Below are 14,973 nucleotides of genomic sequence, written 5' to 3'. Positions count from 1 at the left end.
ATTAACATCTAACTACAGATGAAAAAATAAATCTTATACATTACTGAAAAGTTGAAATGAAAATGAAATAAAAAACACAGGACTTGCAAACAGTATTAAACTTACTAACTGAAGTTATGTGTATTGCCTCATACCTGAAAACTCTGGAACCACCACAAAAAGGACAGCACAAACTTATTTCACAAAAAGCTATTATAAATCTCAAATTGACTGGTTTATGGAAAAGTGGTATTGTTTATTAACTTCTGGAATTAGTATTTTCATGATAACATTCAACTTTTCTGCATCTCTGCAAACAGCTGTAAATATTTGTTCTTTATCTTCTGGAAATTATATGTAAACATGTTGTTGTTGTTTAGTCGTTTAGTCGTGTCCAACTCTTCGTGACCCCATGGACCAGAGCATGCCAGGCACTCCTGTCTTCCACTGCCTCCCGCAGTTTGGTCAGACTCATGTTTGTAGCTTCGAGAACTAATACATAGTATTTTTATGTATTTTTATGTTGTGCTAATATAAAATAATTAAAAATACTCCCATTTTTCTTTTAATTTATCCCATTATTGTTATGATATTAAATTCATTTGCTTCCTTCCTGAGCTCCTGTTGATGAGATTTTGTGAAATTTCTTCACAAAAAATACATTTGTCAGCCTTAGGGCTGTGTTCCCTTCTGGGAAATTTTCAAGGGGCTGCATGCCAGTTGATGGGCAGGGCAAAAGCAAAAATGGAGGGGAGCAATGAATACACATTTTACCGAAGGGGAAAAAAAGACATTATAGCACAGTTAGAAGTAGAAAATATTCAAGGTGGGTGTTAAGCTGTACCAGGGGGTCTGGAAGATAGGTTTTGAAGGCCACATTTAGCACCCAGACTGAAGGTTCTCTTATCTTGACTCAGGGAGAGGGGTGAAAAGATCCACTTGATCAACTGGCATAGCTAAGGGTTGTATGACCACAGAAACAGTCCTGTGGAAATATATCTCTTTTGCATCTCAAGTGCAGGAGCTTCCTCTTCTTGGTCTAGTTGCACAGCCTGATGACTCCAAGTCATCTCACAACCAAGGAGATTTAGATATAAAAAATTATAGAGGTTCCACTACAAAATAGTTTTTATTAATGAGTCCTGTGAGCACCTGCCTTGGAGTGGGTTCCAATGGTCCATTAGCCTGATTCATTTAAATTTGGCTTTGTCCAGGTCCTCGGGCAGGATGTGACCCTTTTTGCGAGCCTTGGCTTTATTCCTCTCCACCTTGGCCATCTTTTTATTCTGGAGGTTCTTGCGGAGCTTGTCTTGCTGCTGCTGCCTTTTGTTCACTACGTTTTCTTTTTTTTTTTTAAATAATTTTTATTAAGGTTTTCCAAATTAAAACAAATAAAATCCAATTCATAAACTTTTTCCAATATCCAGGACTTCCCCTCCCCACCCCCTCTTGTGTTCCAAATCTTCCAAAAAAGCAATGATATTCAACAAATTCTTATTCCCAAAATACACTCATCATCAATAACTCAATTTATCCAAATTTCCATCCCCTAAGGTCGACCTATTCCCTTCCACGAGTTCCCCCCTTTCAGATATAATACAGATGAAAATAGAATAAAAACAAACAATAATTTTACAACCTTTGGATTCCAAATTTCCCTCCCCTCTTTCCCTGTTGCGTTCCCCCTATCCCTCCACTTCTAGTGTCTTCCTGATGAACCCACCTTTCACTAAACCCACATCCCTCTGGTTCTTTACCGGTCTTTTTTTTTTTTTAAATGGCATATATTAAACTTCTGGCATTTTTAAAATTACAGATGTCCAATCATAGAAGGAGTCTATCAAAGGGGGCCCATTTCTTCTATCCAGATTTTTATATCCAGGAGTATAAACTCCAATTTTATATCCATAAGCTTGTCAGATCTGGATATCCCAAATGTTCCCACATTCTGTCCAGTTCTTGTTGTTTCCTTGTTCTTGTCAATCACTCTCCTCCTTTTTACTTCCCTGTTCCCTCACAGAAATGTTCTTTTTCCAAAAGCTTCTAGTGTCTCTACAGAGGCTTGTTATTCAGGAGCAAAACATTACATCATGTTCCTTTCATTTTTCAACAGATTAATCCATTGTTTCCAGTAAAGTGTAGGCCTCTGTAGACAAAATAATGTTCCATTTCTGCAGTTTCCCAGGAGATTAAAAGTTCTATCCAACTGTTCAAGTTTCCCGTCGAAAACACATGCAATGTCCCTCAGCTCCTCTAGGTGGATTACAATAACAAAGTTCCCTTCCAGATCACATCCGCCAATCCAAATAACTTATAAATCCTTATTTGAAACAATTTATCTCCAATTTATAACAAATGTAGCCGGCAAAGTCCTCATGACAAAGTCTCAATTTCATTCTTCCGTTTTGACAGCTCTTTGACAGCTGTCAAAACCTCCGTTGTTCTTCTCCAGGCATTTTCACGAATCGCTCCAGGGATTCCGGGGGGGTTACTTTTTAATACAAATTCCACTTTTCTCCTCCAGCTCAATCTTATAAATTTCCCTCGCGAAGTTGCTAGTTCGGCAAGATAAGGTTCTTCTCGATCTTAGTTATCCAGTCCTTTGTTTTGGCTCTTCTACAATTCGGGGGGGGGGGGGCTGACTTCCTTTTTTCCACCTCCCCCGTTCGCTCCAAATTCTAAAAATTTATCCCTCTTTTTAGTCCATATTCCAATTACTCACGGGTTCTTCTTTTGGGTCCAAATTTTCAATAGAAGAAGTCAGCGCTCTCCGCCGGATGGCATGCGGCTGCGCTCGGCAGGGATAGCAGAGGACTCAAAGCACCACGCTCCTCCCCGGCACCCGATCCGTAGCCTTTAAAAAGGCTCCTTCACGAATCGAGAGGGCGCTGACGGTGCCAGCCGAGTCTCCATGTCCACGGCCTCCGTGGCCGTGGTTTTTAAGGGTCCCCGCATCGCCGGTGCGGTAGGACCCAGCCCCTGCCGAGCAGGCTCCCTCCGGAGCTCGGAGGGAGCCCGCCATTCGGCGATGGCGCCGACCCGGAAGTCCTGTTCACTACGTTTTCAGTCCACTTCTCCCAATGCCTCTGGCGCTGGGCTTTGTGCTTCTCCTTCCGCTTCAGGCCAGTCCTCGTCATCGCAGATTTTGACCCCTTCTGCCTTGTACAGGACATTTGTCCACTTCATCTTTACTTCCAGCTCCTTGGCTTTCGCCTCATCCTTGTCTTTCAGATTTTTCAGCTTACTCTTCTGAGATTCCAATCTGCTCAGGAGTTGCTTGTAATTCTTCCCTGTCAGTGGAGTAATGTTGCCTTTCAGTGCCTTCCTCTTTTCCACTTTTCTAAGCCCTTCCTCATGGACTTCAACCTTATTGAAGACAGTCTCGGCCTTGGTGTCATTCTTTGGGGCCTGGGGCTCTGAAATGGCTGCGGAAGCCTCCTCTGCCTCCTTCTTCTCCATTTTTTCTTTCATCCTCAACTCTTTTCTCCGGCGTTTCTTTCTCTCCTCATATTTCCTTCGTTGCCTCTTCTCCAACACTGCTGGGGTCAACTCTTTGCTGTTTCCCTGTTAAGAAACAGCAAGTTGAAAAGAAAGAGGAATCGTTCAAAAGAGCAAAGTGAACTTTTTAAGCTAAAAAGACAGTACCTAGAATAGACCACTAACATATATATTATTGTAAATCTGGTCACTGTATTATCTTTACCATTACATTTAAAAGCAGGAAAGCCGGCAAGGATTATTTCCTTCAAGAGAATTTCAGCCGGAAGACTAACAATGTAAATACATTACTGGATGCCACAATCAGAATATTAGGAGGGGGACAAAAGACTTTTATGCATGATTTAGAAATCACTAGTGACCCCCCAAATGGAGACTGCTTCAACCTGTCCAGCTTATTCCTACAGAACAACCATAAAATCCATCTTAATAGCAGGAGCATACACAGACTCAAGACCCTGGTACCCTGTGGACTTAATCCGGAAAACAAAACTTAGGCTGCAGTTCTGAACCTACTTACCCAAGAGTAGGCCTCATTGAACTCAGTGGGACATACTCTGAAGACAGTATTATAGAACCGCTCTGCTAATTTCTATGTAGCTCTCCCAAAGTGAGCTAAGCACATTGATTATATGAGGCTAGTTATCCCACAGTTCCAATAACTTTTGCAGTATTTAGGTTTTTTCTGTAAACATGTGTAATATATAGATACTCTCTCTCTCTCTGTTTCTTCTTCTTCTTCTTCTTCTTCTTCTTCTTCTTCTTCTTCTTCTTCTTCTTCGGTTTCTTCTTCTTCTTCTTCTTCTTCTTCTTCTTCTTCTTCTTCTTCTTCTTCTGTTTCTTCTTCTTCTGTTTATAATAATAATAATAATAATAATAATAATAATAATAATAATAATTTATTTATACCCCGCCCATCTGGCTGGGCCTCCCCAGCGACTCTGGGCGGCTTCCATAGAAACCAAAAATACACTAAAATCACACGTTAAAAACTTCCCTGAACAGGGCTGCCTTAAGATGTCTTTTGAATGTCAGGTAGTTGTTTATCGCTTTGACATCTGCTGGAAGGGCGTTCCACAGGGCGGGCGCCACTACCGAGAAGGCCCTCTGCCTGGTTCCCTGTAGCTTTGCTTCTCGCAATGAGGGAACCGCCAGAAGGCCCTCGGCGCTGGACCTCAGCGTCCGGGCAGAATGATGGGGGTGGAAACGCTCCTTCAGATATACTGGACCAAGGCCGTTTAGGGCTTTAAAGGTCAGCACCAACACTTTGAATTGTGCTCGGAAACGTACTGGGAGCCAATGTAGGTCTTTCAAGACCGGTGTTATATGGTCTCGGCGGCCGCTCCCAGTCACCAGTCTAGCTGCCACATTCTGGATTAGTTGTAGTTTCCGGGTCACCTTCAAAGGTAGCCCCACGTAGAGCGCATTGCAGTAGTCCAAGCGGGAGATAACCAGAGCATGTACCACTCTGGCGAGACAGTCTGCAGGCAGATAGGGTCTCAGCCTACGTACCAGATGGAGCTGGTAAACAGCTGCCCTGGACACAGATTTGACCAGTGCCTCCATGGACAGCTGTGAGTCCAAAATGACTCCCCCAAAATGTCCCCCAGAAAACAGTACTTCTGTCTTGTCAGGATTCAACCTCAATCTGTTAGCCGCCATCCATCCTCCAACCGCCTCCAGACACTCACACAGGACCTTCACCGCCCTCACTGGTTCTGATTTAAAAGAGAGGTAGAGCTGGGTATCATCTGCATACTGATGAACACCCAGCCCAAACCTCCTGATGATCTCTCCCAGTGGCTGCATGTAAATGTTGAAAAGCATGGGGGAGAGGACAGAACCCTGAGGCACCCCACAATTGAGAGCCCAGGGGTCTGAACACTCATCCCCTCCCCCACTTTCTGAACATGGCCCAGGAGGAAGGAGCGGAACCACTGTATAACAGTGCCCCCAGCTCCCAGCCCCTCAAGACGGTCCAGAAGAATGTTATGGTTGATGGTATCAAACGCCGCTGAGAGATCCAGCAGAACTAGGAAACAGCTCTCACCTTTGTCCCTAGTCCACCGGAGATCATCAACCAGTGCGACCAAGGCAGTTTCAGTCCCATGATGAGGCCTGAATCCCGACTGGAAGGGATCCAAATGGTCCGCTTCTTCCAGACGTGCCTGGAGTTGTTCGGCAACCACTCGCTCAATCACCTTGCCCAAGAATGGAAGATTTGAGACTGGGCGATAGTTGGCCATTGTGGCCGCATCTAAAGATGGATTTTTAAGAAGCGGTTTAATAACCGCCTCTTTCAGCAGGTCTGGGAAGGCTCCCTCACGGAAGGAAGCATTCACCAACCCCACGAAGCCCATCGCCCAGTCCTTCCCGGCTACCTTTTATAAGCCAGGATCCAGGAGACAGCTGGTTGGTTTCACTCGTCCAAGCAGCCTGTCCACATCCTCGGAGGTAACAAATTGGAATTGATCCCACTCAACTTGACTAGACAGAACTCTAGCACTCTCCCGCCCCGGCCCTGCTCCCACGGTGGTGTCTACTTCTTCCGGAATCTGAGCGATTTTATCTGCAAAAAACTTTGCAAAATCATTGCAGGAGAACATGTGACCCGTACTGGGCCCTGATGTTGCAGGTGGTTCCGCTAAATTGTGAACCACCTGAAAAAGTCTCCTGCTCCTGTTTTCTGCAGATGCAATAGAGGCGGTGAAGAAATTCTTTGCCGTCGCTATCGCCACTTGGTAGGCTCGACATTGAGCTCTAACCTGTGTCCGGTCAGATTCGGAATGAGTTATCCGCCACCGGTGCTCTAGCCATCTCAACGATTGTTTCATTGCCCTCAGATCCGTGGAAAACCATGGGGCTGTCCAGGCTCCATGCAGCGGGCCACCAGGCCATCAACATGGGATAAAGCATCCCCTACCACTCTCTGGAAACCATTTGGATCCATTAAGTGGCGGAGTCGGACCATCCAAATTGGTCCCACCTCCCTGCAGAGGGGATGGGTTGCAGAGAAGTCCAGTTGCACCAGGAAGTGATCTGACCACGGCACTTCTTTCGTTTCGCTTTTACTTAGTGTCACATCACCAACATCCATAGAGGTAAACACCAGGTCCATGGCATGTCTGCGACTATGGGTTGGGCCAGACTTATTCAGGGACAGCCCCTTGGAGGCCATGCTTTCCATGAAGTCCCGAGCAGCCCCTTGTAAGGTTGTGTCGGCATGGATGTTAAAATCCCCTAGGACGACCAAACTAGGTGTCTCCAGGAGAACATCCGCCATGACCTGAAGCAACTCGGGCAGGGAATCCTTGGTGCAGCGGGGAGGTCGGTACACCAAAAGGAATCCTGTACTGCCCCTATTGCCCAACTTCCAGAACATGCACTCGGAAAACTGGGTCTTCCCAATAGGACGCCTGGTGCAAACTAATGACTTCCTAAAAATAACTGCAACCCACCTCCCTGCCCACATTGTTGGATAATTGGCGTGGCGTAGCTAATTGTTTTACGAACCCAATTAGCCCCAGCTGCTTGCAGCGATCTCTGGTCCGGCACGTTTCCCTCTCTGCTGCGCCGATCCTTCTTCCGTACGCCACTAAGTGCAGAGTAAAACACAGCGGAGCTATTGCGTCCCGGTGTAAAAGATGCAAACACACCCAGTCCTTAGTGTGTTTAGTTATCAGACTTTATTACAGCAGTAAAACAATAAATCAGCATTTCTCAGATTCTCCTGGGCTGCTAGCATTCATGGCTGCTGTCTCTTTCAGAGACAAAGAGGCAGTGAGGAAAACTCCTCCCTCCTTCCAAATCGCACGTCAGGAATTGAGGGACGTCACACCGAACTCTTTAACCCTGTGAGTTCTGAAACCATTCACACCCCCTCTTCCCTCCATTCCTGAGGTGACATGGGTATTTACCTTTACAGACCTTTTGTGCCCCTTCCTGGCATTCCTGTCAGGTACCAGTGAAACCTCCTCACAACTCCCAGGTTCACACTGTGCGAAACCAACCCACACACCTGTGGCCTGATACCTCTCAGGTGGAATGCCCTTCGTTGTGCGACTGGACCGCCTGGGCACAAACTCAGGTACTTCCTCTGACTCACTGTGGTCAGCAGGTGTGTCCTCTGCATCACGGGATTCCCCCTCTGACTTAAAGCGTCTTCGAATTCTCTGCATTACGCTAACAGGAGACCCAGGCTCACTCTTGGGCTCTCTTTTAACAACTTGTGGAGATGCCCCATCCTGTTCTTGACCTTGGTCAGTGACCTGGTCGTCAGCAGGTACAGCCTCTGGCTCTCCTTCCTCGGAATCTCCCCCCTCTGAATCAGACAGACATTCTGAGAGAACGTCACGTCTTGCAGGAGTCTTTGACCAACTATCCTGCTCATAGAACTCAGCATGTTTACTGACTAGAAGCTTACTCTGATCACCTTCTGGATATGCAAATCTCCAGCCTTTAGTGGCTGGCTCATACCCACAAAAGATCATTTTCTGGAACTTGGGTCCACCTGGCTTTTGCAGCGCTTTCGGCACTGGCACAGATGCCGTTGACCCGAACGGACGGAGAAAATGAATCTGAGGTTTCCTTCCATGAAGCATGAAAAACGGGGTGTCACCTACCACTGAATTGTAGGACTGATTCCAGGTGAAATTCACATTCTTAATTGCCTCCATCCAAAAGCTTGGAGGTAACCCAGAGTCTGACAGCAACACCTGTGTAGCCTTAACCAGAGCTTCACTCCTGAGCTCTGCCACCCCCCTTTCTTGAGGAGAAGTCACCTTGTGACGTATCCCTTTCTGATGAAAGAACTTCTGCAAAGCAGACCCAGTAAACTCTGCACAACGGTCACTAGTGACTGCTTGCACCTTGGTGGAGAACCTTAGTTCCACCTCTTCAATCCAATTTTTAATCAGTTGCGCTGCATCTTCCTTGGATTTCAGAGCATGGGTCCAGGAATTCTGCGTATGATCATCCTGCATCGTTAGCAGAAACCTGGCTCCTCCCAGACTTGGCTCTGCCATGGGTCCAAACAGATCTATGTGAACAAGCTCAAAGGGTTTTGTGGTTACCCTGTCCACCCTGGGGTAACTGCACCCTTTTTACCTTTGCCCTTCTACAAGCCTTACAACTTAGGGTTTTTCCACATTCCCTAATTTTACAACCTTTGGTGCACTCCTGTAACATCTGAAGTTCTTCAAGAGAACTATGAGCTGTTTTCTTGTGCCAAGCACACGCACATGAAACATGAGTGGGAACTGTAGCACGCATAGCCTGTGCCCTCTCAGCCTTCCCCTCACCCTTCAGAGGCGTTTTAAGAATAAAGAGATCATTCTGCCCCTTTTCAACTCTGACCAGCTGCTTCCCTCCCTTGGAGATTGTGCAAACATCATGTTCAAAGCAAACCTTAAACCCCTTCTGCAACAAATAAGGTACAGATAAAAGACAGTGTTGCATCCCAGGTACAATGCAAAGCTCCACCTGCTCCTGCAAAACAGAAAAATAAACATTTGCAACGTTAGTTACATTTTTCTTTTCCCCATTTGCAAACTGAACAGTTTTTCCAGCTGGAACTGCCTTGGAATTCCACATCTCGACAGCAGGGGTCTCAGGAATCAGGTTTCGGTTAGCTCCTGAGTCGATGACAAAGCACAGTTCATTGTCTCTCTTAGAGCTGTTCTCAAACATTGCAAGACTGGCTGTCAGCTGATAAGCATCCTCATTGTCTCTAGCACGTCCGCTTTGCGCGTTCCCACGCCTGGCTCCCTTGCCTGGCTGGTTACCATGGAAACCTGGCTGGTTCCCATGAGAAGCGACCTTGACAACATCCTGCCTCGTCTCCCTGCTTCGGTGGGGGCAAGAGCGACGCAGATGGTCAGGAGAATTGCAAACAAAGCAACGACGAATAGTGGAAAAAGTCTGAACCGTGCATTCCGCTGGCTTGGCTCCGCCCTTACAACCAGAGCTCCCGGTGCCAGCTCTGCCCTCTCTGATACGGCATTCTTCTTCATCAGATAAGCGTCCTGTGACGTAAGCAAGCGTTAACGCTTGGGGGTCCATCGATTCCAGAGTTAGACACAAATTGTCATAACTCTTGTCCAAAGAGCTGAGCAAAATGTACACTTTCAGCTCCTCAGTAAAGTTCACTTGTAACAGCCTCAGCTGGTTAAACACAGACAGCATCTCAGTTACATGCTTCCTGATGCTATCCCCAGGACGTAACTTCATCTCAAACAAGCGTCTGGTGGTGTGGATCTTTGCCCCAGCCGTGGTTCTGTGGTGCACCCTTTCCAACGCTTGATAGGCCTCAAAAGCATTCTCCAGCCCCTCTACCAAAGGCAGCTGTGAGCCATCCAAACTAAGCACAATAGCTCCCAGGGCTCTCTGATTTCTTCTCTGTGAAGCGTGGGCATTTGCAATGTCTGCCGCTGAAGCACCTGCCGCTGTTGTGGGTAGTGGAGGTCCCTGAACAGCCTCCCACAGCCCCTTCGCTACCAGCCATGCCTTCAGCTTTCTGCTCCATTCCGCCCAATTTTTGCCGTCCAATTTTTCAAATGGGACTGCGTATGAATCGTGGCCGTCTGCCATGTTCTCCCCAGGGCCCCTGCCGTACTCACGTAGCAGCAGCTCTCCGGCACCTGTCTGTGGAGAAGCGATTCCCTCAGCGAGCTCCTCTGCCTCTCAGCATCAGGCAGGACTCAACGTCTTCCCAGCTGGCTCCAGCGTCTTCCCAGCTGACTTCAAAGCACACCGGCACACTTCCCAACAGCTTTATAGCAGTAATCAGCGTCCATAACCTGTTGGATAATTGGCGTGGCGTAGCTAATTGTTTTACGAACCCAATTAGCCCCAGCTGCTTGCAGCAATCTCTGGTCCGGCACGTTTCCCTCTCTGCTGCGCCGATCCTTCTTCCGTACGTCACTAAGTGCAGAGTAAAACACAGCGGAGCTATTGCGTCCCGGTGTAAAAGATGCAAACACACCCAGTCCTTAGTGTGTTTAGTTATCAGACTTTATTACAGCAGTAAAACAATAAATCAGCATTTCTCAGATTCTCCTGGGCTGCTAGCATTCATGGCTGCCGTCTCTTTCAGAGACAAAGAGGCAGTGAGGAAAACTCCTCCCTCCTTCCAAATCGCACGTCAGGAATTGAGGGACGTCACACAGAACTCTTTAACCCTGTGAGTTCTGAAACCTGGATTGCTGTGCATATGAGAAACCCGGTGGACAAGCAGCGGCAAGGACAGGCCCATCTGCTTCATCCAACCAAGTCTCTGTCACACATGCCAGGCCAAGTCCTCCATCCATGATCAAGTCATGGATGGCAGTGGTTTTATGAATCATTGTCCTGGCATTGCACAGCAGCACCTTCAGGTCATGTGGGTATCCCTTGCTGATTCTAGTATCCATCCAGTCAGGACCAGACCCGGAGGCAGGAATAGTCCTCAGACAACGACTAAACCTGCCCCCTCTGTAATGACATGGTCTAGTCTTAGCGCAACTCCTCCTCCTACCCGTGATCACTGAGATCGGTTGTCCCAGTGCATCCCACCCTGTGGAACATGCCCCAGCCATTTTGTGGGCTGGGACCCACTCCCTGGCAGCCCTGACCCCTCCCCCTAAGAACAAAATAACACCTTAAACAAACAAACAAAACCAATAAAACAATACAAACAAAAAATGTAAAAATTACAAAAACATCAAAATAAAAAAAAAATTCCCCAAGCCCAACCAAACATCCATCTCACCCCCCACATACAAAAAATCCAAAAGATTTTTTTTTAAAAAAAAAACATTTTAAAAACACTCTGTGCCCCTCCGGCAGTAACAGCAACTGTCCTAGTGAGGCCTGTCAGGCCCCGCCCTGGGCCAGGTGGTAAGTGGCAAGAGCAGGGCCCTCAGGCACTCACTCAGGGGAGTCCTCCCAGGCAGCAGGCAGCAAGCAGTCCTTGTGAGGCTTCAGGCCCTGCCCCAGGCCAGGTGGTAAGTGGCAAGAGCAGGGCCCTCAGGCACCTCCTCCTCCTCCTCCTCCTCTTCTTCTTCTTCTTCTTCTTCTTCTTCTTCTTCTTCTTCTTCTTCTTCTTCTTCTGTTTCTTCTTCTTCTTCTTCTGTTTCTTCTGTTTCTTCTTCTTCTTCTGTTTCTTCTTCTTCTTCTTCTTCTTCTTCTTCTTCTTCTGCTACATGTTAGAAGGCCCTCCAGATGTTGCTGGACTCCAACTCCCATCAACCTTAGCCAGTATGGCTGATCAGGTATGATGGGAGTTGTAGTCCAGCAACTTCTGGAGGTCTGCAGGAAGCACCAAGACAAGACAACTGAATTTTTCGAAGTTGCATTTTCAAAACACACTACTGCCATTCCATTGTGGCATCAGGACCCTTTCCTGAGCAGATTATAATCTAAAATGAGCTGTGGTTTAAATAAGGGAAAACATTAAGTACCACCACTTTGAGGTTTCATCGCAAGCAGTATATAAATCCTGTGAAATAAAGAAATGAAAATAATTACAATAACCAAGGAGGCTGCACTACTACAAAAAACCCTGAACTAAAGAAGTACGGTAAATGACAGCATCAGATAATTGTACCAAATTTCCTTATTTGTGGCTCGGGGGCTTCCTGGGTGCAAATTTTCTTGGCCACGTTTTGCAGGTAAGAGTCTTTGTTGACTAAAGTGGCCATTGTGGGATCAAAGTCTCGTGAAGGTAAAAAATAAAAGTAAATAAACCAAAATTTAAAATAAAATTGTAGGATGGTCTCGCAGGGGGAATGTTGCCTCTAAGTCAAAGACATCTTGTTTATTCTGACCATCCTCCATTTAAAACTTCTACCCAGAATGCTGTGTGAGGCTGCTTCTGCTAAGTCAACCCAAAGTGGACAAAACTCATGGGGCCACGTTTGCATACTCTCTTTTCATTCTGCTTAAAGAGAAAGAAAAAATAATCAATGACATGGATAAACTGAAGGAGACTGATGGCTTGATATTTACAAGTCAAGAAAATAAAAATCCACAGAAAGCCATCTCAATACATGTACAGGAATTTGAGGGGGAAAGTGAACATCTGTTGGCTTGTAAAGCTATTGTGTACACAGGTACAGATTGTACACTCCTTAATATCGCATGTGAATGGTTGTTCAAGAGCAGAACTAACTAATTTGTACACATGGGTACCCCAAATTGTACATCTGTTTAACAGAACAGGTGAACAGCCCCCACACATCACATCAGACAGCTAAATTTTACTTTCCAGCCAACACGTGTGCAGGGTTACACATTAAAGAGAGCTGCTTCTACGCACGCACAAGGGTTTGCGTGAAAGGTTGTACTGATCAACGAATGTGTAAACAGTTTCACAAACTGAAAATATGAATAGCTGTAGGAGCGTGCAGCCAGTGGCGTAGCGTGGGTTGTCAGCACCCGGGGCAAGGCAAGTAATTTGTGCCCCCTAACCCGTGGATTTGCGCCCCCTAACCCTAACCCCCAGATGTTGCACCCGGTGCGACCAGCCCCCCTGCACCCCCCACGCTACACCACTGCGTGCAGCTAAACAACTTATGTACAGAGGTTGTACGCTCGTCAAACGCCATGTGCGAACCAACACATGCTGGCCACTCACGGGAAGATCATCTCATGTGTAGGCGCAAGGCAAACGACTCCATTTGAGATTTCCCATCCTGTGTTGGGCAGGCCAGTGAGCAGTTAGCGGAGATCCACCCCCTTAAGGCTTTTTAGGGGTTGGCACGCGTGCAAAGAAGGCGCTGCAACCCGTGTGGCTCACCTCACCGCGTGCGCTTCTCTTGCAGGAATCGCAAAAGCGCACTATGTGTGGCTCTCTCGCGCCGTGAGCTGGTCACTTACCTGGGCTGGAGAGGAAGGCGGAACTAGCCCATGGCCCTTTGTCACCGGCTCAGCGCTCTATTGGTAGACCCTATGAGGAGGCAGTGAAGGATTATGGGACGTTGGAGGAGCTTCGGTAGAAGGAGGAGGAAACGTTTTTCCCGCCCCATGGATTGGACGTAGCCAATGAAGGAGGAACCGTTCGCAAGAGAAAAAGGAAAAATGGCCGCCTGTCTGCAAGAGGATTACATATATTGAGAAAGATATTGAGATAAAACATTTATTTGTTAGATAATCGATCTATTTATTTAGACTTCTTTTGTGACTGCAGAGCAGGAGAGCGATGCACCTGGCTTCTCTCAGTTTTCAAATGCATGCTTGTGCTTTCAGTGACTGGTGTGTTTACTACGGCGGGAGAAAGGCTGAAACTTTTCTGAATTGGCGTGCGGAGTAATGCAGCACAAATGTGGGTGGAAGGCTTCTAAACAGGGGGTAATGCACCCCTTAGTCCTGTATGTTGAGTTCTGGGTGAGTTCAGATCAGCCTTTCTCAATCTTGTTGGCTTCTAAGGTTTTAGGCTTTATGATTCCCATCATAGCAAGTCAGAAAGCTGGTCCATTGGTCCATCTAGCTTAGTGTGACCCGCACTGACTGGCAGTGGCTCTCCAGGGTTTCACTCTCCCAGCTCTCCATGAAATGATGAGGACCATCTTCAGAAATAAGGTTCCAGATCTAAAAGGGATGGTTTGAGTAAGATACTGTCATGTACTGAGTCGGACCATTACTCCATCTAGCTCAGTACAGTGGTACCTCGGGTTACAAACGCTTCAGGTTACAGACGCTTCAGGTTACAGACTAAGCTAACCCAGAAATAGTACCTCGGGTTGAGATCTTTGCTTCAGGATGAGAACAGAAATTGTGCGGTGGCAGCGGGAGGCCCCATTAGCTAAAGTGGTGCTTCAGGTTAAGAACAGTTTCAGGTTAAGAACGGACCTCCAGAACAAATTAAGTTCTTAACCCGAGGCACCACTGTACTGTCTGCACTGACTAACAACACCTCTCCCAGGCTGGGTGAGCTATAGTCCTTTCTTCTACAAAATAATGTAGCAGTCCAGTATTTGTGGCTCTAAATAAATAGGAAGCTGCCTTATGCTGAGGAAGTCTATCACAGAGTTGGGACTGATGTGAGTTGTTGTCCTAAACTTCTGGAGGGCACCAAGTTGGTTAAGGCTAATGAAGCAAAATAGGCTGGAATGTGACCTGTGGGTATGTATTTTGTAATGCATGCATTTTGAGGTGGGTCATGGAGATGTGCAGTTGATGGAGAAACTGTTGGGATCTGTTGCAAATTGAGGGTTTTTTTCAGAAGCAATTACATCCTTCTGGGCCATCTAGAGCAGGGGGCACTGTTATACAGTGGTCCCGCTCCTTCCTCCTGGGCTGTGTCCAGAAAATGGTGTGGGTGTTAAGTTGTGGGCGAACATATCAGACGACACAGCGATTCTTCAAACAGCTCTTGTTTATTCAGAGGCAGAACAGAACTGGCCTGAAGAGCTCAGTCAGCCTGCTTATATAGAGCTCCAGAACAATGTAACTGTTGCAACTTTCTAAAACTACCCAATCACTGAACGTCACTTTTGATCCTTCATTTGCATAACTATC

At 46.7% G+C, this 14,973-nt stretch overlaps 1 protein-coding gene and 1 long non-coding RNA gene across 3 annotated transcripts; both read right to left on the bottom strand.

Moving 5' to 3' along the window:
* Positions 1–1,089: 1,089 nt before the first annotated feature.
* On the bottom strand, positions 1,090–3,902 carry LOC309361228 (surfeit locus protein 6-like; the record flags this gene model as incomplete). Its single annotated transcript, XM_081896153.1, is given in 4 exon segments — positions 1,090–1,316; positions 3,039–3,105; positions 3,107–3,543; positions 3,891–3,902. Coding segments are annotated over 4 exon segments (663 nt in total). The 3' UTR covers positions 1,090–1,169.
* An 8,252-nt stretch (positions 3,903–12,154) lies between these two features.
* On the bottom strand, positions 12,155–14,763 carry LOC309361173. 2 transcript variants are annotated; one of them, XR_014164364.1, is made up of 3 exons: positions 14,339–14,763; positions 13,333–14,105; positions 12,155–12,391 (listed from the first exon to the last, which is right to left on the bottom strand). It is a non-coding gene; the product is annotated as an uncharacterized lncRNA (long non-coding RNA). The 2 variants fall into 2 exon arrangements; XR_014164365.1 differs by having other exon boundaries at positions 14,364–14,763.
* Positions 14,764–14,973: the final 210 nt, after the last annotated feature.

The sequence above is a fragment of the Podarcis melisellensis genome, assembly GCF_964234715.1.
Source record: "Podarcis melisellensis genome assembly, chromosome: W".
NCBI classification, from domain to species: domain Eukaryota; kingdom Metazoa; phylum Chordata; class Lepidosauria; order Squamata; family Lacertidae; genus Podarcis; species Podarcis melisellensis.
The sequence above is the reverse complement of the archived record's forward strand: the minus strand, read 5'-3'. Positions and strand labels throughout refer to the sequence as shown.